Source organism: Podarcis bocagei (assembly GCF_964188305.1).
Source record: "Podarcis bocagei genome assembly, chromosome: 8".
NCBI classification, from domain to species: domain Eukaryota; kingdom Metazoa; phylum Chordata; class Lepidosauria; order Squamata; family Lacertidae; genus Podarcis; species Podarcis bocagei.
The window spans coordinates 42987414-43011954 of NC_138133.1; the positions used below are offsets into that span (position 1 = coordinate 42987414).

Genomic DNA, 24541 nt, shown 5'->3' on the forward strand with positions numbered 1-24541 from the left:
GATCCCGCTGGCTGCTTTGGCTTCCTCTTTAGCCCCGCGCAATCTCTCCCTGCCGGGAGAAGCTGTGCAGGGCTAAAGAAGCCATAGCCCCGTGCAGCCTCTCCCTGCCGGAGGGGTTGCGTGCGGCTATGGCACAAGCCTGCATTCGCTCCATAGGATGCACACACATTTCCACTCAGTTTTTGGAGGGGGAAAACTACGTCTAATGGAGCGAAAAGTACGGTACATATTGTGCTTAAATCTTAACATGTAACAGTTTTTCTTCATTCTAATCCTTTCTCTTTAAAATGATAAAACTTTTAAAAGACTTGCCCATCTTTATACAGTCATCAGTCTACTGGGTGAAAATAAATGAATAAATAAACACTATCAGCCAAGATTTTATGGCACTTACCCTCTCAATACTGTGCTGCAAACGAAGTTTCATCCTTACAACTTCTTGTTGTCTAAACAGTTCTTTAAGTGGATCTGACAGTGAAGGAGGTGGTGTGATCTGTGAAAAAATTGTTCATGCAATATCATTTATATACAATACTGTATACATAAGCAAGAGCCATAACATAGTCAACTGGAGGAAAAAATTATGTTGCTTAAAATGTCACCGAATGCACATATTTGTATCACAAATAGGGAATTAAATATATGAAGTTTACTGTGTTAACATGAACATTGTTTGAAGAATCTTTATATACCGTATTTTTCGCTCTATAACACGCAGATTTTTGCTCCTAAAAAGGAAGGGGAAATGTCTGTGCGTGTTATGGAGCGAATGTGTGTCCCTGGAGCCGAAAAATGAGGCAAAAATCAAACCGCGCTTCAGGGAGAAGGGAGCTCCGTGAGACAGGAAGCTGCTTTCCTTCATTCTGCCTCAGGGTCTTACTGCCCACCCTGCTCTGTTTCGTTGCTGTGTTTGCTCAAACGGAACAAAGAGCAGGGAAAGCCCCTCCCCTCCAGGCAAGTAGAGAGGAGAGCAGAGCGTCCAAACAAAGAGCAGGGAAAGCCCCTCCCCTCCAGGCAAGTAGAGAGGAGAGCAGAGCGTCGCTCTATCCTCTCCCTGCTCCGGAGGGAACAATGTTTGTGAAGGGAAGAGAGATTACAGGTTCGGCTTAAAATTCTGATTTGACTTCCTGCTTTTTGTTTTTGGAGACACACAGCATTCAAATATGCTTTCTTCCATTTAAAAGGATGAAATCCTTAAACAGTGTTTTGCCTGTAAATTCATGCGATCTGGAAGATTACAGTGTCTGTACCTCTTAAGGGATGGCAAAGCTTAGGTTTCGCTGCTAAATAGTTCTTAATGCAGTTAAAATGCTTTCTTCTGTCATGCTGGTGGGAGGGAGAGAGAGAGAGAGAGAGCGCACGCTGGCTGGCTTGGGTGGGTGGATGGGGGGAAACTTTTGCCTTCCTTTCCTCACGTTATAGCCCTCTCCTGCATTCTTAGCCTTCTGTGTTTTTCCTTCCCTCCCCACTTAAAATGTGGTTACAAAGCATGGATCCTCAGGATCTTTGCATTGGGTCACCCCAAATTCACCATCAGAGCACACAGCATGTCCATGGCTACAGCCTGCCCCCCCAAAATCACACACCCATTGTTGCCTGGGGCTGCAATGGTGCAAAAACGTGGTTACAAAGCATGGATCCACATGGATCCTCAGGATCTTTGCATTGGGTCAGCCAAAATTCACCATCAGAGCACATAGCATGTCCATGGCTACAGCCTGTCCCCCCCCCCCAAAAAAAAATCACGCACCCACTGTTGCCTGGGGCTGCAATGGTGCAAAAACGTGGTTACAAAGCATGGATCCACAGGGATTCTCAGGATTTTTGCATTGGGTCACCCCAAATTCACCATCAGATCACATGTCTGTGGCCACAGCATGAAGCACAAAAATGATACGTCCACTGTTTCATTCAGAATATTTTTTCCCTTGTTTTCCTCCTCTAAAAACGATGTGCGTGTTATGGTCAGGTGCGTGTTATAGAGCGAAAAATACGGTATATGAAAGCAGCACATCAAGCAGGTCAATGGACTGCATTCATATGTAACGCTAAACCATGGCATAGGACAAGTCTGTGTGAGCCTTGTCTATTTTTCCCTGGCACAGCTTGCAAGGAATTTGAAAGCTTGTTTCTGTTTCAGATTGACTTCTGAACCAGACAAACTGCAGTTAGTTTTAACAACTGTTTACAAAAACAAAGCCAATTTCAAATTGTAGTTTAAGAAGCTCGCTTACTTGAATAAACCGTAGTTCATAATAACAGTTAATCTGCAGTTTAAGGTTCAGATGTAATGTTTAAACAGAAGTGGAAGCTTCCAAACTCCTTCACCTTTTGACAGCATTATCTGTCTTCTCCAAAAATCTGGCTAACAAGTCCTCCTAGCAATTTTCCAGTTGCATAATCACTGGAGCCAAAAGGGCAATGTAAAGTTATCTTGTAAAAAATGTGGAAAGCAAACTATGCTACTCATGAGTATTTTCTTGGCCCTTTTGGCATCAGCTGGTTGCATCAAAAATACATATTTGTTTTACATTTAATAAGAAAGTAGAAAACAGCAGCATAGCTATTCTCCTTACACAAAAACATCCCCTTTCTCATTTAGTTTATGTAGAAAGTAAAATATATTATTGTTATTGTCAGGGAGAGGCAAATGGGAAAAGATGAAAGGACAGAAACCAGCAGTTATAGAGAGCCTAAAGTGATTATCAGCAGCTTGTCGTCTGACAGTCAGTCTGACATAGAGGGGGAGGAGGATGAGCCTGGGACAAGTCATGCTGTACACAGAGGAAGTAAGGGGAGGAGTTTTCGCAGTCTTGCATGCTGGGTGCGGAAAAGGAGGAAGTAAGATTAGAGGGAGCAACTGCGCACAAGGGGAAGGAGGCTAATGGAAACGCTGGAGATGTACGTTTGAACTTTGTCAAATAAATCAATTGTTTGGAACTGGCTGGGAGCCCGGAGTCTTATCTATGGCCAGCTGGACAGCACTAAGCCTCTGACAGTTATGGGATGGGGACAGGGGGTGGCAAGGAGCATGCAGAACTATCAAGCAAAAAGTAACATGGTTGCAGCATGCTCCTACTATGCAGAATAGGAATCTGGTTCCATTAGCTTACACTGGAATGAACTGAACAGTTTAAGAGATTGCTGAGAGTATATAATTCACTCTATTAAAACTTAAATACCCAGTTACTTACAGTTGGAATGCATATCTTGCTCAAAGGGTTGCCATCTAAGAGGTATGATCCATTGAAGGTCACATATTCATCGTAATACTGAGGCGCTTGAGGAATAACACTACACAGTAATTTACGCTTTTCTTCTATTTTCTTTCTTATGTGCAAATATTCAAAGTATGGATTTGCTCTCTCCGAACTGTATGGCTGGATCTCTTCTAGTTTGAGAGAGTCTACAATAGCTGCCAGAGACTGGTGAATTTTTTCTTTAGCTTGCATTAATGAGGGATTCACTTGCACAGGCTGAGGAACACGTGACAGCTTTCTTTTACGAGGATGATGCGCCTGAGCATCATCTTCCTCAGTCAGTCTTATCCTTCCTTTTATAGAGGAAGATGATTCAGAATCTCTTTCTGATATCTGAGGACAACCAGTAAGATTTTGCTTACTTTGATTAGCAAGCATATTTGCTCTGTTCCTTGTGATTCTTTGAGGAACTTCATACTGTTCTCCTTTATGGTCTTCTATTGCTTCTTCCAATTCTGACTTAACACTCGCACTGTACTTATGCACTTCATGTCCAGTTAATTGTGAATGGCTTTCCAAACAAGGTGAAAGGCACTGTTGCAAGTTTTCTTCCATTGAACTGTTTTCCATGCTGTCTATATTAAAAAGTTTTCTGTTATATTCATTAGCAATTCCTTTCAGCGTTCTGCCATTTAGATCCTGTAGATCCATTTCATTTTTATTACTTGTCATATGGGATGAATACAGGTAATCAGAATGGTCTTTTTCACCTGCAATCTGAATATCAATCATGCTGCTATCTAGCTCATCCACTTGTGATGTCTTATAAATGAGCTTACTGACTACAGAACTTGCATTAGGGTGTAAACGAGGATCATTTGCAATAAAATCCTTTTCAAAATGTTGTGAAATATCTTTAGTGAAGCTTTCAGGATACACAGTGATTAGCACATCTGACTTTTTATTGTTTGATGGAAAGAAAGTTTTTTCCATCTTATTTTTACTGTTTGTATCTACATCTAAGATTGAATTGGTAGCTTGAATGGCACTTTGTTGGTGTTTAACAACCAGAGACTCTTGGCTGCTAATATCTGGTATAGAACGCTTTGACATATAGACTGCATCTGTGATTGGCTGAATCCGAGACGAACAAGAAGACTGGAGAGAGAAAACAGCTGCAGATTCCGGTGATGTAAAATTTGCTATGTTTTCAGCATGATGAAAAAAAGGTTCAGAATTTTTCTGTTCTTTCAAGATTTTATTTTCAGAATTGTGTATGGCTGGGACAGTTGCTGCATCTTGCTCAAAGCCAGGAAAATTTGAACAGATGCACTCACTGCTCAATGAGTTAAATCTATCCAAAGGTACATCCCATGGTTTACTTGATGGAGTCGTATTCTGGCTGCACTGCTCCAAAGGTGTATGACTTTCTCCTGATGGGTTTGTCAGAGTAGCATTTTTAACTGCATCTGATGTAATATGCTTGTTGCTAGCAGATCTAGTTGGAGATGATGCAGAACTGGAATGCATGCTTGACATACCATTTTGGGAATCCTTCTCCAGCAAATTACAGCATAGTGATTCATGTTTAGGAGAAGGGCAACTATGACTCTGAACTGAAAGCAACGCACTGTGATTATTTTCTTCTGACACTCGGGGCTGCTTTGCATTTTCACAAACAACAGATGGCATACTACACCTTTGAACTTCTACAACCGGCCTGCACTCGTTTATAATAAGTTTAACATCCTCAACAGATGCTGATCTCACATAAGCTGGTGGAAACCTGTTTGGAAAAGGTGCTTTATTGCGCTCCGGCAACTCTGATAAACTATCAGTCTCATGATGAGCAGGTGATTTGGCACTAGGTAAAAATGGTGAATGTGAAAAAGACATTTGAGAATCAGATCCTTCAAGCATGAAGTCTGAATCATATTCAGTTATTGGTCTTGGAGGAGTCACTGTTGTATGGTAAGAATCCTCCGAACTAGCCACTGAAAGCATGGACACTGATCTGGATGTTAGCCCTGTCTTTTCACTTTCTGATCTGGGAGATCTACTTAAGCTGTTGTCCTGTAGCAGTGACAGTTTCCCACCAGCTGCTAAATTCTTTATGTCAACAGACTGCGATCTACTACTTGTAGCATCTTTCAGCTGCTTATCCTTCACACAAGTATCTGACAACTCAGAGCTTTTTGAACGAATCAGCTCTTTAGTTTTTGATTCAGTAAGCAGATGTTTTGTTTTGTCCTTATCTTTTATTTTGTTAAGTTCTGAACAGGATCGATTCTTCAATCTTTCTTTTTCTTTCTGTTTTATTTTTTCTTTGTGTTTTCGATGCCATTGTTCAATTTCCAGATCTTTAAGACTAAGCATTCTTTCAAAGCTTGTCTGCATCAAATCATCATTCAATAATCTCTTTTCTTTAGGCCGACTGTCTTTAGGTGCTGATGCTGGTTTTGACTTAAGCTTTTCAGTTTCAGGTTTTAGCTTAAGTACGCTGTTTGGCTGTATTTTATCTTTATGTTTGTCACGCTCTTTATATCTATCTATATCTTTATCTTTTTTATCTTTTTCTCTTCCATCTGGAGTTTTCAGTAATTCATCTTTTGGTTTCTCTTTCAAGGACAAGGTTTTTTCAATGCTACATTTCTTCTCTTCTGGAACATGCTTTATAGTTGCAACTGTTGAACTATCCCGATCTCTCGGTTTTTCTTTTTTCTCAGCTTCCTTTTCTTTTTTACCCTTTTCAATTTTTGAATAGTCAGCTTCCTTTTCAGAAACCTTGGATTTTCTCTCAATTCCAGGCTTTTCTTTGCATTCTGACAAGTATCTATCACTTTTTTCTTTGTCATGCTTTTTATCAAGCTTTTCTTTGATTTTTTCTCTGTCATCAAGCTTTTTAATAGTATTTATGCTTTTTAATTTGTCATTTTCTTTATGAGATTTTTCTGTTTGCTGAAAATATGATTTTTCTTTTTCTTTTGTCTTTTCTACATTTTCAATGGGGTCTGATCTTTCTTTTTCTGACTTATGTTCACATTTTATTTTTTTCTCTCTGTCTAAATGTTTTCTTTCTACTTTTTCAGTAGCAGAATTCCGCTTCTCCAGCTTTTCTCTATGTTCCTTTGTGGGTTTTTCCTGTTTCTCAAAGTCTGTTTCTTTCTCTACCAAAGATACATTAGTAGCTAAATCCCTACCACCTAAACAAAACAATTCTGTTTCTTTATCAATGAACATGTCTTTTTCTTCCTTTGTATCTTTTGCTTTTTCCTCCTTGTCATTTTCTTTTTTATTTTTCTCTCTCTCCTTTTCCTCTCTAAAATTTCTATCTTTTTGAAAGTTTTTCTCTTTCACATATTTGTCTTCCTTCATCAGAACTTTTTCCAGCTTAGATTTTCTCTCAGAGGTTTGAGATTCATGGTCCAAACTTGATATATCCTCTGCTTCATCACTTTTAAAAAAGTTCTCTTTCCAAAACTCTCTATCAAACTCAATATTCCTTTGGGCCTCCTTAGAACTCTCTCGATGCTTGTTCTTTTCCTTTTCTCCATCCTGCTCCTTTTTGTGCTTATCCTTTTCTTTATGTTTCAGTTTATGCTTCTTAAGTGCTTTCCCCTCCTTATCAACTTTTTTCAAGGTACATTCAGAAATTTCAAAGGATGGGCTATTGTGTTGTTCCTCCTTAAGTTTAGGGCTGGATTTTTCACCAAATTCAGAAATAAATTCTTTCTGATGTTTACTTTTGTCTTTGTGCTTGTAGGATTTGCCACTGGAGCTTTCCAGTACAAACTCAGAGTCTGTATTATGATCATACTGCACTAATTCAGATTGTGATGTTACGTCAGACCCTCCTGGAGATAAACATGTTTTAACATTTTCTTGTTTTAGTGGAGTTGACTGCTTTTCAATTAATCCACATGGGTGCTTGGGGGATCTGCCTGCAGTAATATGGAGTAAGGGCAAAGAAGAATCCTCTTTTGAGTTAAAAGATTTTCGAAAATTCTCTTCTTCTCTGCTTTTGTCTAAAGATTCTAATACCGAAGCACCCAGGTTTAGCACTCTGGAATGCTCTTTTTCAAGTTTTAATTGTTGGTTCTCTTTATTTTTGCTTTGATTTTTTAGTTTTCTTTTAACTTTTCCTTTCTGTTTATATTCACCAAAAGCATATTCTTTTTTAATCTTTCCATCAGAATTTGAAGTTTCTGTGACAGAACACGGAGAAGAGATTATCTTTTTGTCCTGAAGAATGTCTTCATCTGAACTTTCAGAACTTGAATATAAGACTCTGGAAGGCTTCTGTTTCTTATTTTTAAATGATTTTGGAAATGTTACCTTTTCCTGTTTAAGAAATAGGTTACTCTGTTCTATTTCAGATTCATCCTCTTTTCTCAGATCTTTCCTAGGTATATGTCTGTCATCAATCATTTTCTTAACTTCATCTTCTTCATCATCTTTAAACTCATATTCATCAAGAGCAGATGAAAATGATGCCTTATTGGGAATGTGCTTGCTGTCTAGAGATTCTTTCTCTGTCTCAGAATCCATAGTCCCATCTATACTGGAAGGATTTACAGACGGTGTCTCTTCAAGATCTAGAAAAGAAAATGAAGAGTCAACAAATATATTTATTTATTTACTATTCATGACAGTGAATATTACTTTTAAAATGACGTGTATGTTACATGTGTTTTATCTCTTTTTAACCATCTTTTAAATGTTTTCTGGCACTGGATCCCACAGTTTAACTACATACTGTGTGAAGAAGTGCAAAAAAGTTCATTACAAGTATGGGTGTTTTGGTGTTGCTGTTGTCTCTTGAGGTTTCTTGTCAAGCTGTGTAGATAGCAGTTGAAATAGATATAGGAAATCACACACTTTTACAGAGTGGACAGATCACCTCTACAATAGCTCATTTTATTTGATATGTAAAATAACTTTTCCAAAGGGCAGCGATTGAAACATGCTTATTAAATATATATATATAATTAGGCTTACAAAAAACTTGCTGGTTAAATCCCAAAGGGCTTGGCAAGTTTTTAGTTTGTGTCTACCTGGCCCATGTGAAGGACATCCAAATGTTAATTGGAAGTGTGCAGGGAAGGAATAAATATGCTTTATTCGAAAACACGCCCAGCTATTGTTATGGGGGGCCCATAAGAGATGAACAGTGTAATCCTGTGCATATCTAATCAGATGTAAGCCCCATTTAGTCCAATGTGAGGATCAATCAGCAAAATGATTCATCAAAACTAAGCTGAGGACAAAGTTGTAGGAGATAATTTCACAGAACCATGTCTCTGCAAATTACTTTGTTCCGTAAAACTCAGTGGGAGGTCAGAGAGGTATAACTGTACTTATCTGCAAGGATCCTGTTTTCTGTATATGCACACCAATATGAAAGTCTGTGTATTATCTATACACACGTATGTATAATTGTAAAAGTACAATTAAAAGGTTTTTTTCTGACCTGAACAACCATCGTCATCATCAGAAATAGGAACTTCTCTTTTCAGCAACCGCCCTAGTTCTTCTGTATCTGCTACATCAACAGGCCTTTCTCCTTGTTTATTAGCCTGAAATGGATTTCCGCCATGTCGGAGCAGCAATTTCACAATCTGAAACATTAGGTATTTAAGTTTATTAGACATTAATTAACATTAAAAACAGGCCTTGGGAGGTGATTAGATTGTAAACAGACACCTGTTTTTTTAAAGCATCTCACTCTGCAAAATGCTATATACATGGATGACATTATATACCAGTAAGTAAATCAGGGTAGGACAGCAGTGCTGAAATCCACACATAACACACTCCAGAACAATACACTGATTTATTTTGACTGCTCTAAATCTGTGGATTGGTGCCAAAGATAAAAAAATTAAGCAACACAGGAGATTAAACTCTTGTAACATATTTTACAAAGCAATCTTTTCCTTAAGTTCTGTTGACTGAGAGGCTATAGTATTTGGCAGAAATCAAGATATGACACTGGCATGCCAGTGCTGCTGGCAGAATACCCAAATATGCTGAATGAACAGCTCTGCCAACCAAGATATGCTGATGGAATGGCCAGAACAGGATGGAGTCATGAACAGGACAGAGGTGGATCAAGGGTAGAGGACATTTACACCATGTTCCTTACCATCCCTGTACCTAACTATCTGCTTGGTAGCCATAGATCACCAGGAATTCTATGGAGAAAAGTTAATGGGCTGGTGGAGAAGGGATGGATTTCAACATTCTTCCTCTGCCAGTCTGCTTTGTTTCTGCTTTTCAGTGCAGGGAAACCCATCCCTCAGCAATATCTCTTCTTAGTTAGATACTTAAAAAACAAAAAACTGGCCTGCTGAGAAGCTGGTATCCTGAATTTTCATGATGGCCATAGAGATGGGAATTTCCCCATCTCTTGTGACCAGCATGGAAATGCAGACTACAACTGTCGTCACAGGCTGGTAAAAAATGGCAAGCTAAATAACTTGGGCATATTTACACATTGTTCTGTAGTCGTCTAGACTGCTGCCATGTTCATGTTGATACTGGAACTTTATACCAGCCCTAGACCTGGTGCAAAAAATTGCTGTCTCACTGAGGAGTTGTGCGTGTTGTTTAAGCCACCCTTTTATCAATGACTGCCCCTGCCAATCTCACCATGGCAGAACATTGTACTTCAGAACCCAATAACTGTACACCACTGCCAATATATAACACCCACAGAGAGTGGCTACAACTGAAACAGAGTGCATGACATGGGGCAGTATCTCAGAGCTCACACATAAGTCTTCTTTAAGTCTCTCTATATAAAATGTAAGTAGATCCTGCTGGATTAGGCCAATGGCCCATCTAGTCTAGCATCCTGTTCTCACAGTGGCTGGCCAGCTGCCTGTGGGAAACCCTCATGCAGGATCTGAGCACAAGAGAACTCTCCCCTTCTGTGGTTCCCAGCAACTGGTACTCAGAAGTATGACTGCCTCCAGATATGAAAGCAGAGCATCATAGCATAGACAGGAGATTGGCTGGTCAAGAGGAGGAGGAGGAGAGTAACTGTCAACAGCCTGTGTTTCTCGGTTTGGGGCACAAGAGGGCAGCATAACCCACTATGCCATAGATCACCACTACTGGAAGAAAGAGAGAACATCATACCAAACTGCTTGTCTCCAGAACACCAATATGAACTTTAGAGATGTGTTACCACTATGCAAACTATGCACACTGCACATTACAAGTGCTTCAGATTCCAGATACAAAACACCCAATACTCTACTCCAACAACTGGGTCTGCCAGGGCAAAGCAGCCCATCCAGAAATGCAAGAGAAGGTGGCAGCCATGCTATGAAGTGTAACTGTTATAACTGTCACCCATGTCTTCCTCCCACTTTGTTATATGTGAATAGCATTTCTTGTCTGAATTGTTTTGCTTTAGTACCTCTTACACCTCCCTCCTCAACAGCAGGAAGCAGTGTCTCCCACACACAGAGAAAGCACTCGTCCCTCCCACATGCAGATGATGATGAAGAAGAGTTTGGATTTGATATCCTGCTTCATCACTACCCTAAGGAGTCTCAAAGCAGCCAACAATCTCCTTTCCCTTCCTCCCCCACAACAAACACTCTGTGAGGTGAGTGAGGCGGAGAGACTTCAAAGAAGTGTGACTAGCCCAAGGTCACCCAGCAGCTGCATGTGGAGGAGCAGGGAATCGAACCTGGTTCACCAGATTATGAGTCCACTGCTCTTAACCACCACACTACAGATGAGCTCTCTGTTGATGAAGGCCAGGCACTCTGCCCCAAGCATTGCCATTACTGGCCAAACATTCATAAGCGTAACATCCCTTGCAAACAGAGTTCTAGTGAAACCCCCCAAAGGGCAAGTACATGCAGTCTCCCCCACTCCTGCTGAGGCATTTACGCTGGCAGAACACTCAAGTGGCATCATTTACTCTTCTCTGTCACTTACAAACACCTATTATGCAACCAGGTTCAGGGTCTATGCTTTCCAGCAGCTACCCACTGCCTCTATGTCCCCACTCCCCAATTTTCTGCTGCTTGCTCCTCTACAGGTACAGGATCCACCCCACACTCTGTTCTATGGAAACCATGAAGGAGGCCCACCACCTAAGAATGCTCCCTGCTATTCCTCTACAGGGGTTGATAATCTACCAGTTCCAGGCAGGCTTCTGCACCTGGGCAAGCTTCATGATAGACAGTGATGCTACAGGTGCTCCTAACAAAAAGTTAATGCCACAGGAAACACTTCAACTGCTACCATGTTGTCAAGCAGTTGCTGTCAAGCAGAGGCCCCCTTTCTCTCTGCTCACTCAGGTTCCCTTGTTTGTCAGGCACAGGGATAACTGCTGACACCAGGATGAATGAAGCACTCAGTTGGAGAAATGGAGAGCGGGGTAATGAGGGCTGCCGGGATGCTAAATGAGGAAGAGGATAGATTGATCATATGAGTTGCAGGGGGTGTGGTGAGCTGGTTGGCTCACCCATGCAGGAGCCAGGCTCTGGGTCCATGCAGCACTCTTCCCAATTGGCTTGGGTGTTCCCTACCTTTCTTATGGTCAGGATGAGTATTATCTACACTAGCCTGGCAGTGACTATCAAAGGCTTCAGACAGGGAGCATTCCCAGTTCCATCTGGAGACGCTGGACACTGAACCTGGGACATTCTGCATGCAAAACAGATGCTCTACTCTCCTTCCCTTGAACATAACCCATTTCAGCCAGTTAGGACTCCCCCTGTAGCACTGGTGCTACTGGAATCTATAAACTGGTGCTAAATTTGGGGGCAGCGAAGAGACAAATGCACCATGATGTGTCTGATTTCTGTCTTGTGCTGTACACATTGTGCTGTGATGCAAAGATATGTGCTCAGGGTGTGCCCACATTATTGTGAGTTCACTGGCTCCCTCAGCACATTTTTGGCATACTGGTGTTGTTGCCAGCATAACTTGTTTGAGGGTCTTTCTAGGGTCACTGGGGCACTAAGCGTTTTTCCTGCTGTTTTTGAATGTTTTGAGGTCTCCCTTTTTCCTTTTGCTCCTAGGCTGAACCAGTATAGGATGCAGTGGCAGTTCCACTGGTGTGCTGGAAGTCCCCCAAGTTAGTGTCTAGAAATCCTCTGTAGATTTTGTTTAGTTAGTTTGGACCACTGTATCTATATGGGGATTGCTTATTTACTGCATGAATGGTACATACTTTTCTATGTCCGCTACTTGCAGAATCATGAAGTGGAGTATCATCATCTAGTCCTTGAGTATTCACATCTGCCCCTGCTGCTATTAAGACCTTAGCAACATCATAATAGCCAGCATTGCAAGCTTCATGGAGAGGTGTCCAACCTATTACAAAAGAAGTCCAAATATGAAGGATGTATGTGTGTATAATTCAAAGATAATGCAGTTTGATTTGTTTTGCAAAGACTGATACACACTTTTAAAATTTTAATAGGAAATCATTCTTTTATTCCTGCAGGTACAACCATTTAAAATGTAGTGTTTTGCTATGTGGTTTGTTAGGTTAATTAAAATTCAAACAGCAATGTTTTCAGTTTTGTGAAATATTGGAGTTGACATGTACTAGCTCCAGTCACTGCCCAGTCACTGGCTTTTTTCTTCTCCTCAAGTGAGCAGAATAAACTAGGAAAGTCTTGGTTTCCCTTGAAATCCCAATCAGGGATTTGGCTTTGTCACCTTCTAAGAAGCCAATCTTCAGTTGTGCCTTGTTATTCGTTTGCTGATCTTTTTTGTGAAGGTGCAACAAACCACAATTCCTTGTTTGGACATAAGGGGAAGCCAAGGATTCCAGGTTCAGTTATCCTGCTTGCACCAGGGTAAAAGCAAAGCTGAGCGATCAGGAATTGTCTGCTAACACACTGCTCATTTACAGTAAACCATAATAAGCCAGAAAGTCTGTCTTATTACATGTTAACTTAGCCACTTCCTTTGAAAGTAAAAGTGCCATTTTTAGCTATTGTGGCAAACTGACATTGACAAACCTATCTTCTGAAGTACCAGCACACTAAAAAAATAATATAGTTTACCATCATGAATCAGGAAAACTCACAAGCAAATTTGTAAAGAAGGTGTCCAGAAGCTATAGAAAAAAATCCTCAAATCTCACACTAGAGTAAACATTTCACACTTTGAAATTATACATGCTGCTCTTCAAAGGGAATATTAAAATTTGCATGCCACACCGATTACCATGTAAAGAAACATGTGCCTGTCACTGAACATAAAACAGTAATGCCAAAACCTTCAACTCCTCAGTACAGGCTGTTTGTTCTATAGACCAATAACAAAGAGCAAGTTATTCAAGAGTCATTATTTCATATATCCTAATTGTAAGAGAGACCAGAGAGTCTTATATAAACTGATTACTCGTCAAACTTACCTGCAAAATCTTTTACATTCACATTTGCACCTTGACTGATTAACTCTTTAACTTGTTTAATGTCGCCTCTAATGGCTGCAGTATGTAAGGGGGTTTCCCCTCGTTCATTTCTTTTGTTAACTTTGTCTTTTTGTCGTGATGAAGAGCTTGGTGTTTTCTTTTGTGTTGGTGTTGTCTGCAGAGGATGATTTAGACTGGGATCTACAAATTAAAATTCAAGACAAAAAATACTTTAAAAATTTCTGCCATAGTGAATAAAATTTGCTTGACTGAAGTCCTCTTACAATCTCATTTTTTTTCTTGTGGGTGGCAGGCTGTGTGTGTCATGTCATCTGTTAATAATCTATTCAAATGGTGAAGAAAGGACTAACTGGATCCCAGCATCAGCTCCAAAAGACAGCTAGCAAACTGATTAATTTCCCAGTTAACAAAAACTCTGGACTAGGTGGTTCCCTAGGCCATGATATGTTGCAATAGCTTCATGAAACCTGGAGGTTTTGGTCTTTGATACAACACTTGCATCACAAAAGGGTCGTTCCCACCATCTCCTTATTATCTTGCAGCCGTAACAGGACCTGAAGCCATGTCAATCGGGCTATACATGTATACTGTATCCAGGGAATTATGTAATGTATGTCTACTTTCCCCTATGCCACTGAGCCAATAAACTCCTCCTCCCACACCAAGCTGCTATTAAGTCCTGGGAGAAAAGCTCTTATTGGTTTCCCCCCTGGGGCCAATGGCAACTTGGGGGTGGAGTTTTCACAGAGCCTGTGGCAGAGGAGGAAAATGTTAGACCCCCTTTCCCCATGGTCCTGATATAGGGCCCCTGCATCTGTATGTATACACACAGAGGAAGTGACTGCTTGGTAGTACCTGGACTGTTGTCTCTGGCAGTCATCTGCATAAGAAGGGCCATCTGCTTGCGTTCTGATAGTGGGTAACCAAACAGAATACTAACAGGTGCTGCTTTCTTATTTCCAGTTTCCTTTTTCATTTTCTTCTTCTCTGGGACTTCTTTCTCTGGAAATATCAGTAGATCTCAGTAAGAACAAAATACTGCCAATTATAGCACATTCAAGAGAAAGCACAGATATACAGACTGGAGAAGTATATCATTTTACACACTCCCTCTGAAGTTACTAAATTGCTTTCCTCTGCAAATGGAAAGAATATATTAGCAAATCTTCTCTTGAAAATATTTAGGTTACCTAAGTTGAGTCAGTGTGAGGTAGTGGCTAAGGTTGGCTTTGTGGAGGAGTTGGGTTGAGCAATTAAGTTCTCTGTGTGGCACTGGACAAGCCAATGACCCAATATGCATGTTAATGCTAAGCCAAACTGGCTAAATGTGATCATGTAGGTGTATAGGTACTCACGGTAGGGGGAAAAATATCACAGCTAACAGCACACATTGAACAAATCTTGGCTACAATTTGTGATTTGTCTAGAGTAGGATAAACCACAACACTAAGTTTGGACATGATACTAAGCCAATCCTTTGTTTAGCTTCAGATAGCATGTCAGCAGTAGGACTGGGAGAGGAGGGAGTCATGACTTTTACTATGAGTATATACACACTGTGTTTGGCTTAGTGTTACATGAGAACTGAGCCAATACTTCACAGAACTGTTGTGAGGCCACTCTAACAAACAAACTAGATATGATTTTGGCATGACCTCTATGTCAGACTTAAGTCAACACTCAACTCGTACAAGTTGGGATAGGTAAAATAAAAGGGGTAAGGTCCCTTGAATGGTAAAGTCCAGTTTAAAGGAGACTATGGGGATGCCGCGCCCATCTTGCTTTCAGGCGGCGTTTGTCCACAGGTAAGGCAATCTTTTCTTAAGGCAACCATAGTTGGGATAAGGCAATCTAAAGTGCACATGGTGCATGGAAGTTGCAGAACTGCTTTCAAGTATGTGCTTCTTTCTTAAAATCGTTCCCCCCTAGCTTTTTCTTCAGGTAAGCCTCCAAAATTAGAAGTAACTTGATCAGGAAAGAAACAGCTGGGGAGAATTGTTTTCAGAAAAGACAGCAGTAAAGGGCTATCTCCTCCATTCCCCATGCAATAAAATAGCACTTTATAAGTATTTTACATTACTTGTGTCGAGTCAGCCATTGTTACATATAGTTTAACCCTAAGCTCCTTAAAGGAAGTGATATAAACCTAAAATCAAACAGAATACTTTAGAAAACACATGCAGTCTAAAACTCACCTTTATGTTCCTAATACTGAATAAGCATATACTTACAGTAACCTCAATTCACAACCACAGTAAACCATATCTTCTCTCTGCTAACACATAGGGAAAACAAACCACAATCCTTGGCTTGGTGTCATATGTGAACCAGGGACCATGGTTTGTTTCACTTCCAAACTATAATCTGTAGCAAAGTTTTCTTACTGGATTAACGATTGGGGTTTAAGAAAGGGATCATGGGTTTGTTTCCTCTGAGTACGAGCAAAGACACGTGGATTGGGCCATAGGATATTCAGATTAAAAAATCTCATACTAGCAGACATCCCTGTACGCTTACTGTGGGGGTGTCTTGATATATGAATAGAATTTAGAATTCAATGATCAAAAAATGGAACCCCTACTTTATTTTTACTTCTGAGGTAAGATTTGTTAGAATGACAGAAGTATAAATGCTGCATATTAACATACTCTCCCATTTCAAAATGTCTACATATTTCAGACAAAGTATTTGATTATACTTGTTCATACTTGTTTGGCATGATTTGTTGATTGTTTTATAGGAAGCAAAAATGTTTTTCCTATAAAACAACATTGTTTTATAGGAAAAACATTTGCCACACAGATTTAATTCTCAGTTTACAATGGATTCTAAATACCTATATCATTTGTTATAACAACTAAAAATATATCTATAAATAATTGCAAATATTTTGAAAATTATCTTAGGGTGACAATCAACTAAGTCATACTTAGAGTAGGCATAATAAAATCAATTTACTTAAGGGTCTACTCTGGATATGACTTGGCTGGATATCATTCATTCACATTCTCATTCACACACACACATTTACTTGTTGTGCATTACTTTTTCCATTTGTCATTTAATATAATAATTATTCAGCATGAAACATTTTCTTCCTAAAGAAGTTACTGTGGTTACCACATGGTAGCTGCCATCTTCCAACACAGATCTGAAGGGATTTTATTAACAGGAAATAATATTCCTGTACATGCTTAAGTTTGATGGTCATTTTAGATTCTCCACTGAAAAGTAACACAAGCTAAGCCTATATTAACACATAAAGTATTTGCAAGGAGATTTATAGGCACACAAAAAACTAATGAAAACTACTGTAAATATGTGAATAGGGAAAAGTGCAGCTATTTTAAGTATACCTGATAATGCATTTACCTGAATATGTCCTGTAAGTAGATATTAATCTCTCCCCCCAGTTTTCATTTGTATGTCCTGGATCTGAATCTACAGAGTGAAGAAGACATGGGAGAAAAGGGGTGGAGGAGAGCAAGGAAGTGTGGCATACAATATAGATATATGGACATGCCACTTTTTTGTTATTCCTACAGAATCCTTATGCTAGCTTTACAGTGCTGTTAAATAAATGCCTAGAAAATTAAGAATTCACACCATTGCTAAACAGTCTAAAGCAGTAACAAATTGTGATTTTACAGGGAAATATTGCAGAACACTTGTAAAGAACATACTGTACTTCACCATAGAAGTTCTTCAGTACATGATGGACAAACATCAGAATGAAACAACTATGTAAGAGGAGTCTGAGATTCACAACATTTTAAGAATTCCAGAGCATATGCTTTACAGCATGTTTCAACAGAATATTTTTTGTTATTGTGGAATATAATCCAGAGATGGATGGAACTATTAAAGTTTGCCCGTCCCAGGTCTCAGAGGAGGTAGACCTCAGGCTGTGTATGCACAACATTTTATTCTATAAAAGCAATGGAGACTATTTGTTTTTTTCTGTGTAGTCCATACAGAATCTAGATCTATTGCATATTTTTGGCCCCTGAAAAGTGCTTCTTGAGAAACTGGTTTCATTCAGAAAATAAAAGCTCATTGTGAATTGATTCTGCATTACCCTGTCGCTAGTGCATAAATAATAAAACAGATGAAAACAAATGTAGACAGTTCTGGCAACTGGAAGTGTTTCTACATCTGCACATTGTGGCTGGGCACATACAAATATCACAATAACCACTTCCTTTTTTTCATTTATATGGGGCATGTTTAGGGAGGAAAAGGTATGGATAAGGTAATCAAGGAGAGGGTTTTCCAAAATTTTTATCAAAAATCAATCTAGATTGAAAGCAGCATGCTGAGGAAGAGCAACTCTTCTCCAAAATATTCCAGGGCATTAATTATGAGGTAGAAAACTTTAATTGGCTGTGGTATAAAGCTCTGCTGGCATTGCAATGCAAACAGAGGGCATTATCCTGTCAGTTCAAAGGTTTCCATTTCTGTAATGAGACCTCCCCCTCTCTCCTCCCTCACTCTTCCCAAATCTGCTCCAGATATTGAGAAAACCCTTAGAACAGGTTTAGAGGGCACACAGGGGAAGGGTGGAAGTTCTGTTGCACGTGCAGAAATCCTTGCATTGACAGAGCATTCATGCGGTCCTGGACACAATCCAAAGCTTCCAACAATTCATAAGGCACTTCAAAAGCATGTGTTTAACAAATAGCAAATCATGCCAAACCTAAGACTTAATTACTACTTTTGGAAGTATAAAAGAACCAAATCTAATAAACACCAGGTTTAAACATTAGGAAGAACTTTCTGACAGTAAGAGCCGTTCGACAGTGGAACGGACTCCCTCAAAATGTGGTGGACTCTCCATTGGAGGTTTTTAAGCAGAGGTTGGATGGCCATCTGTCATGGATGCTGTATCTGAGATTCCTGCATTGTAGTGGGTTGGACTAGATGACCCTTGGGGTCTCATCCAACTCTACCATTCTATGATAAAGTTTATACCAGCTAACAGAGCATTAAGTTATCTGTATTAATGTCTAAAATCATTAGTGAAATACATTGCTATAATTAAAACGGGGAAGTCCCAAACATTTTGCAGATCTCATTCCAAGAGCAAGCTGATATCAGTTTCTTTGGGAAGTTTTAGTTTAGATTCAGGTTTGGTTAAGATGGTTAAGGAGACAGTTCTGGTCACCTCACATCAAAATGGATATTGTAGAGGTGCGAAAGGTTTACAAAAGGGCAAGCCAAAAGGGGAGTAAGGGGGGCATAATAGAGATGAATAATATTATGCATGGTGTGGAGAAAGTTGATAGGAAACTGTTTTCCACCCTCTCTCATAATACTAGAATTTGGGGCCATCCAGTGAGGCTGAATGTCAAAAGATTCACAACACACACAAAAAACACTCTTCTTCACACAATGTATGATTAAATTATGGAATTCATTCCCATAAGATGCAGTGATGGCCACCAATGTTGGATGACTTAAAAAAAGGATTACTGTAGTTAAATTAATAGAAGAAAGAAGCTAACAATGGCTATTTGCCATGATAGCTACATTCTACTTCCACAGTATGCCTTTGAGTATGTTTCTGGGAAGCACAAATGGGGAAGAGTGCTGTTGCACTCTGGCCCTGCTTGTGCGATTTTCACAGACATCTGATTGGCCACTGTGAGAACAAAATGCTGGACTAGATGGGCCTTTCGTCTGTTTCAGCAGGACTCATTTTATGTTCTTATCTATTCTGAATGAACTGAAGCTTCTAAACTGTCTTATGCACCATCCCAAGTAGAACACATTATGGTAAGGGAAACTGAAAGCAGTAAGATTTGAATAATCAGGCCAGGCCTGGTTTTTCCACGAACATCAACATATATTAATGGGCAGACTGCTCATTTAATAGGTGCACTAGGAAAAAAGATAAGAAAAACTGTGCAGCTAGATTAATGATTGACAAGTGGGATATAAGCAAGCACTTTACTATTACTTTTTAATCTTTTGTGAAGGTTTATTATAGCAATTTTTTTCAAGAGGAAAAAATAAAACTGGCACTACCTGTGTCTGAATTTCGATCTTCATTTCTGGATGGACTAACATTAAACTGAAGTTTACGTTTCATGGAAGACTTTTCTTTCATCTCCTTTCCCACATCACTCCTATCCACTTTGGCAGTTTTGGTGTAGGAGGCAATCTTGTCCTTGCTCTGATATAAACAGAGTTATAAGTACAATGTTTACATAAAACTATTAACAGCGTATTTTTAAAAAAATAAAAATAAACACATTCTATGAAAAACCAGATAACCAATAGAAGAATTACACCCCTAATCTGTTCCTCAGATTACAACAATCTAGGATTATTAGACTTTACTACAGATTTACTACAGCAAATACAGAACAGAATAGTAATGGAATGCTAAAGAATCTTGCATCATCTTATGCCTTCTGTCATAAGTAATAAAGAAAATAAAGCATGTTAAAAATAAATAAAAAGTATAAACAAAAAACAAAATAAAGTTTAAAAAGGAGAGTAAAACTGTTATTGTGAAAAATTGAGACAGAATAAAGACTAGTGAAGCTGAAAGCTAAATGCCTTGTTATGTCACAGAAAAACACTAGGAACAAAACAGCTAATGCAGTCAACACATGTGTAAAAATATTTCACTGAACTCAGAAGTACAATTTGATAGACGTTTGTGATTCAGTTCCTAGACTATAATTGTAGCCACTTGACTGTATAAAGTTTGCTTTCTTAACAATATAAATTACAAGTGTATCTACCTAAGAAGACAACATTAGTTTTCTAAATATACACTGAAAAAAATACAACAGCAGGTTGGATAAATGCTTAGCTCTTATTCTTTTCTCAGACTCAGTCCTTTTCTCAATAAAGGGTGGATTGGGCAAACAGTAGACAAACATACTTGACACAATAATCTATTTTAGGGATGGTTTAAATTACGTAATCTGGCTGCCACTAGCTTTTCTGACTCCACCCCTGCCCCTTTTTCTGTATTTCCCACTGCACTCTGTTTTAGGGTGGAAATAACTGACCTAAAAGTTGGCACCTGGTATGGTGCTTAACAGTGCTAGGGGCATCACTTCCAACTGAGGGAGCTCCTGTGAAAAGTGAGACAGTTTGAGAAGTCTCTGCATTATCACAGAACTCTGGGGCACCCAGGCCTCACTTTTTGCTGGAGTTAAGTTCTGTTTAACAGCATGCCAGGTGTTGCTGCCCACCTGGCAGGCTTCACATGTCACTTCATGTGCAGCACCTGTCAGACACAGAAGTGCTTCCAATTTGGCAGGTGTTCCCTTTAGAAATAGAATATAATCTTCATTACCCTGGGGATGCACATCCATTATGGATGGACTGGATCTACTAGGGATAGTCAAATCTGTTGCCATTGGTTTCCCATATTTTCCATTATTATGTTCCGTTTGCCACATTTCTACATCAGTTTGATTTTTTTTTTAAGTGAAAATCCAACATTTTAGTATGCAGTTCTCATAATATAAACAAGCAATTTCTGCAATTTCTGTACTCCTTTTTTGGTTGAAGAACTGTATCATAAAATTTGGAGCTATGTGAATATCAAAGCATAGCTATTGTCTTGGTTCACAGATTGTTTCCAGAAATGCAAATTAAGTAGATTAGCATTAAAATGTGAATGACATCCAATTTCTTCCCCATCCACGGAGTCCAGCTCTAGGGGATAATCCGATTTCTCCATGTTGAAAAAAGTTGGCCAGCCCCCATCTATTAAAATGTTTACTATGCTGAATATTGAGGAACTAGTAGGTAGAAAACAGAGCAGATGTGAAATAGCATTTACTGTAAGTTTTTTTAAAAAAACTTAGCTTTCTTATGTCATGAAAATTACTGCTATGAAGCAGACAATAATAATTAATGAAATCAAAATCCTTTAAAATGCTCACATAAAATATATGTAGTAAGTACAATTCTAAATTTCAATCCGACTTAGCATCTTAAACAGAGCAGTTAATATTTTTAATGGATTTTCAAAAGAGCAAACAAACCAATCATTTCCCATGGCTTGTTCATTCAGAATTGAAGTTATATTTTTCAAACTAAAGTTGTTTGCTCATCTAATAATACTGAGCAAATGTAGGCAAGCAGATTACACTAAGTTACACTCAATGTAGCTATGATTATGTCTGTTAGACAAACTGCTTTTTCATGAATCGTCACTAATAGCCAGGCAGCAATACATGGAATATATTATACTTGCCACAATCTTGCTATCTTAAATTTCCACCATATTTTCAGAGCAATACAACAATCCACTGTAATAATTCATAACTTATTTTCTTTTAAATATCTTGAATACCACCAATTATGAAACTATCCATTTCATTCAGTTAAAGGCAAATTACAAAGCTGATACTTAAACTGTTAATTATCAATATTTGTCTGCAGCTCATTGGAGACATAGGCCTGGAGGTCACAGCAGGAGTTGCAACATCATTAGGCAATGCTATGTGACTGCTGTTGATGTCATTCCACAAGACAGCTAAGATTATAGCTGTAAAGGATGCTACAATCAAAGACCAGAGCCCCAAGGATATACGGACTGTAGTAGCTCTGGATATATAAAACTAACTTTAAAAGTACATGGATGATGGAGGAACCATTTTGTGCCCTAGCTGTTAGGATTGTGAACTGGAAATTAAAGGGCCGTTATACCATCCTGGCTAGTTACTGCCCACATTTTGGCTTAGCAAGGCAACAAGTTGCCTGTGTCAAATAAAAAATTCCTCCAAGAAGCTTGATGTAACTAATACAGTGGTGCCCCGCAAGACGAATGCCTCGCTAGACGAAAGAGTTTTCCGTTTTGGAGGTGCTTCGCAAAACGAATTTCCTATGGGCTTGCTTCGCAAGACGACGATGTCTTGCGAGTTCCTGCTGGGTTTTTTCCCTCCCCCCCCTTTTTCTAAGCCGCTAAGCCGCTTATCAGCTGATCTGATCAGCAGATAAGCCGCTAAAAGCCGCTAATAGCGCTAATCCTTCAATGGGCTTGCTTCGCAAGACGAAAAAACCGCTAGACGAAGAGAATCACAGAACGGATTCTTTTCGTCTTGCGAGGCACCACTGTATTGCCATCATTCTGGGCTGGCACTGCTAAAAGAACTCAAATATGCAGTTGATATAGTGCTGCTCTATATTTTTACAAGTTGATTTGATGACCTCTCAAGGTCATTTCCATCCTATTCTCAAGAATATCTATCAAAGGAGTGGAATGTACAAGGTGGCATCACTGTTTTCTCAAAAAAGGGATCAAAACCAGCTTAAACACAAGTCAAAGACACAAAAAGACAGCTACACAGATTCACAGCACTCCTGACATTTTTCCTACAGCTTTGGTGTGTTAAAGCATAAATATTTTCCTCAGCAGTTGTTACTAGAAAGTATAAACACATTTTTTCCCTTGCTAGAGAAACATTTTTCAATAATGGGCGCTGCCATCTTTTTGATTTTTAAGGATATAAAAAATCCCTAAGTATATGGCCTTGATCATTGTATCCTCCTGAACTAGCTCTGTGGGATGGAAACTGGGGGCACTGTTTTTGGTTGGTTTCAGGGAGCAGCATTTTGTGCTGCCTGGTGCTGCAGGGTACCATTACTTAACATCTATATGAATCTGTTGGGAGCAGTCATTAGGGGTACTTGGATGAGGTGCCATCAGGACACTGATTATACCCATCTCTGTTTTTCTGTAACATTTGAATTGGGAGAGGCCTTGCAAGCCCAGGACCAGAGCCTGGACTCAGTGCTGTGCCAATTAAGGACCAATAAATTGACTCCTGGCAAGACAAAGCTCTGCACTATGGGTGGGCTGTGCTTGAATTCCCATTATTTTTTATTGTGAATATGCTTTGCAATAAGAGGAGGAACAAATAATTGAAGGAAGCAATTAATTTCATTCTCCCTGGAGAGAGAACAGGGAACAGATGCGAGACAATAATCTGTTCCCCACCCCCATCCCCACTGCTAATCTAAGTCGGAAGCAACAAAATAGGCTAAATTTGTGAACGGGAAGCTTTCAAGTAATTGCACAATAGCCCTAAAAACCTAAATGGCACATGTTCACAATGTCCAATTATTATCAAATGTTTACCAGAAATCAGGTTTGAAATAACATGGGATGACAACATAGAATGCATTAATTTGGTAATGAAGTTGTATGGACTCTAAAAAATTGAGAGAGAAAACACCAGCAATTCCCTCTTCCCACCAGTGTGGAAGCAACCTTAATGACAACTATAATTAGCTGAGCCATAGATTCTAAAATTCTAAGTTACCGCACTTCCTTCAGCTTTTTTAACACTTCTCATATTGGTATTTTGGTAATATACATATTTATTTAAACTTAAAATAAAATTTATTGATTAAATGCAATGATTAAACCAGGCTTTCCAAACTTGGTGCCCTCCAGATAGTGACTGACTACAACTCTCATCATACCTGACCATTCACCATGCTAGATGAAATGGAGCACAGCTGGAGTTCTCCAATACCTGGATGTCACCAGGTTGGGAAAGGTTGGATTAAGTCAGATAAAATGATCAGATCAGCTAACAGGCCTACTTTAAGCCCTATTGAAAGAAGGAATTAATTTTGGAATACTATTAGGTAGGCAACAGTCTTTTCATAGTAATCTTAATATGATACATACTGAATTCTACTCAAAAGAAAATATCAAAAGTTCACAACATAACACCTCATAAATACTTTAAAATGAATGTTGTGAATGTTTCTTTAAAAATCAGAGGAATACTTCAAGTTTGTGTTTTATCAACTTTAAAACACCTTAAATGTAAGTAATGTCATCAGCTATGAAAGAATGCATGAAAAAGTTTCAGGGCACACAGTGAAAGAGGAGATTATGGTGGGTTTTAGCTCATTACACCACAGGCAGAATTATTTTAGC

General features: G+C 39.2%; 1 protein-coding gene across 4 annotated transcripts in view; it reads right to left on the reverse strand.

The window, feature by feature from the left end:
* ANKRD12 (ankyrin repeat domain 12) overlaps nucleotides 1-24541 on the reverse strand; it is a 49332-nt gene that overhangs the window by 4985 nt on the left and 19806 nt on the right. For 3 of the 4 annotated variants that reach the window (XM_081205520.1, XM_081205518.1, XM_081205519.1), the window contains 8 exons: nucleotides 19645-19792; nucleotides 16990-17058; nucleotides 14473-14619; nucleotides 13597-13797; nucleotides 12400-12542; nucleotides 8671-8818; nucleotides 3195-7795; nucleotides 395-493 (listed from right to left, as the gene is read on the reverse strand). In XM_081205520.1, coding sequence (XP_081061646.1) covers nucleotides 395-493; nucleotides 3195-7795; nucleotides 8671-8818; nucleotides 12400-12542; nucleotides 13597-13797; nucleotides 14473-14619; nucleotides 16990-17058; nucleotides 19645-19792 — 5556 coding nt within the window. The remainder of the gene's footprint in view (nucleotides 1-394; nucleotides 494-3194; nucleotides 7796-8670; nucleotides 8819-12399; nucleotides 12543-13596; nucleotides 13798-14472; nucleotides 14620-16989; nucleotides 17059-19644; nucleotides 19793-24541) is intronic. The other variant, XM_081205521.1, reaches the window with a different exon arrangement.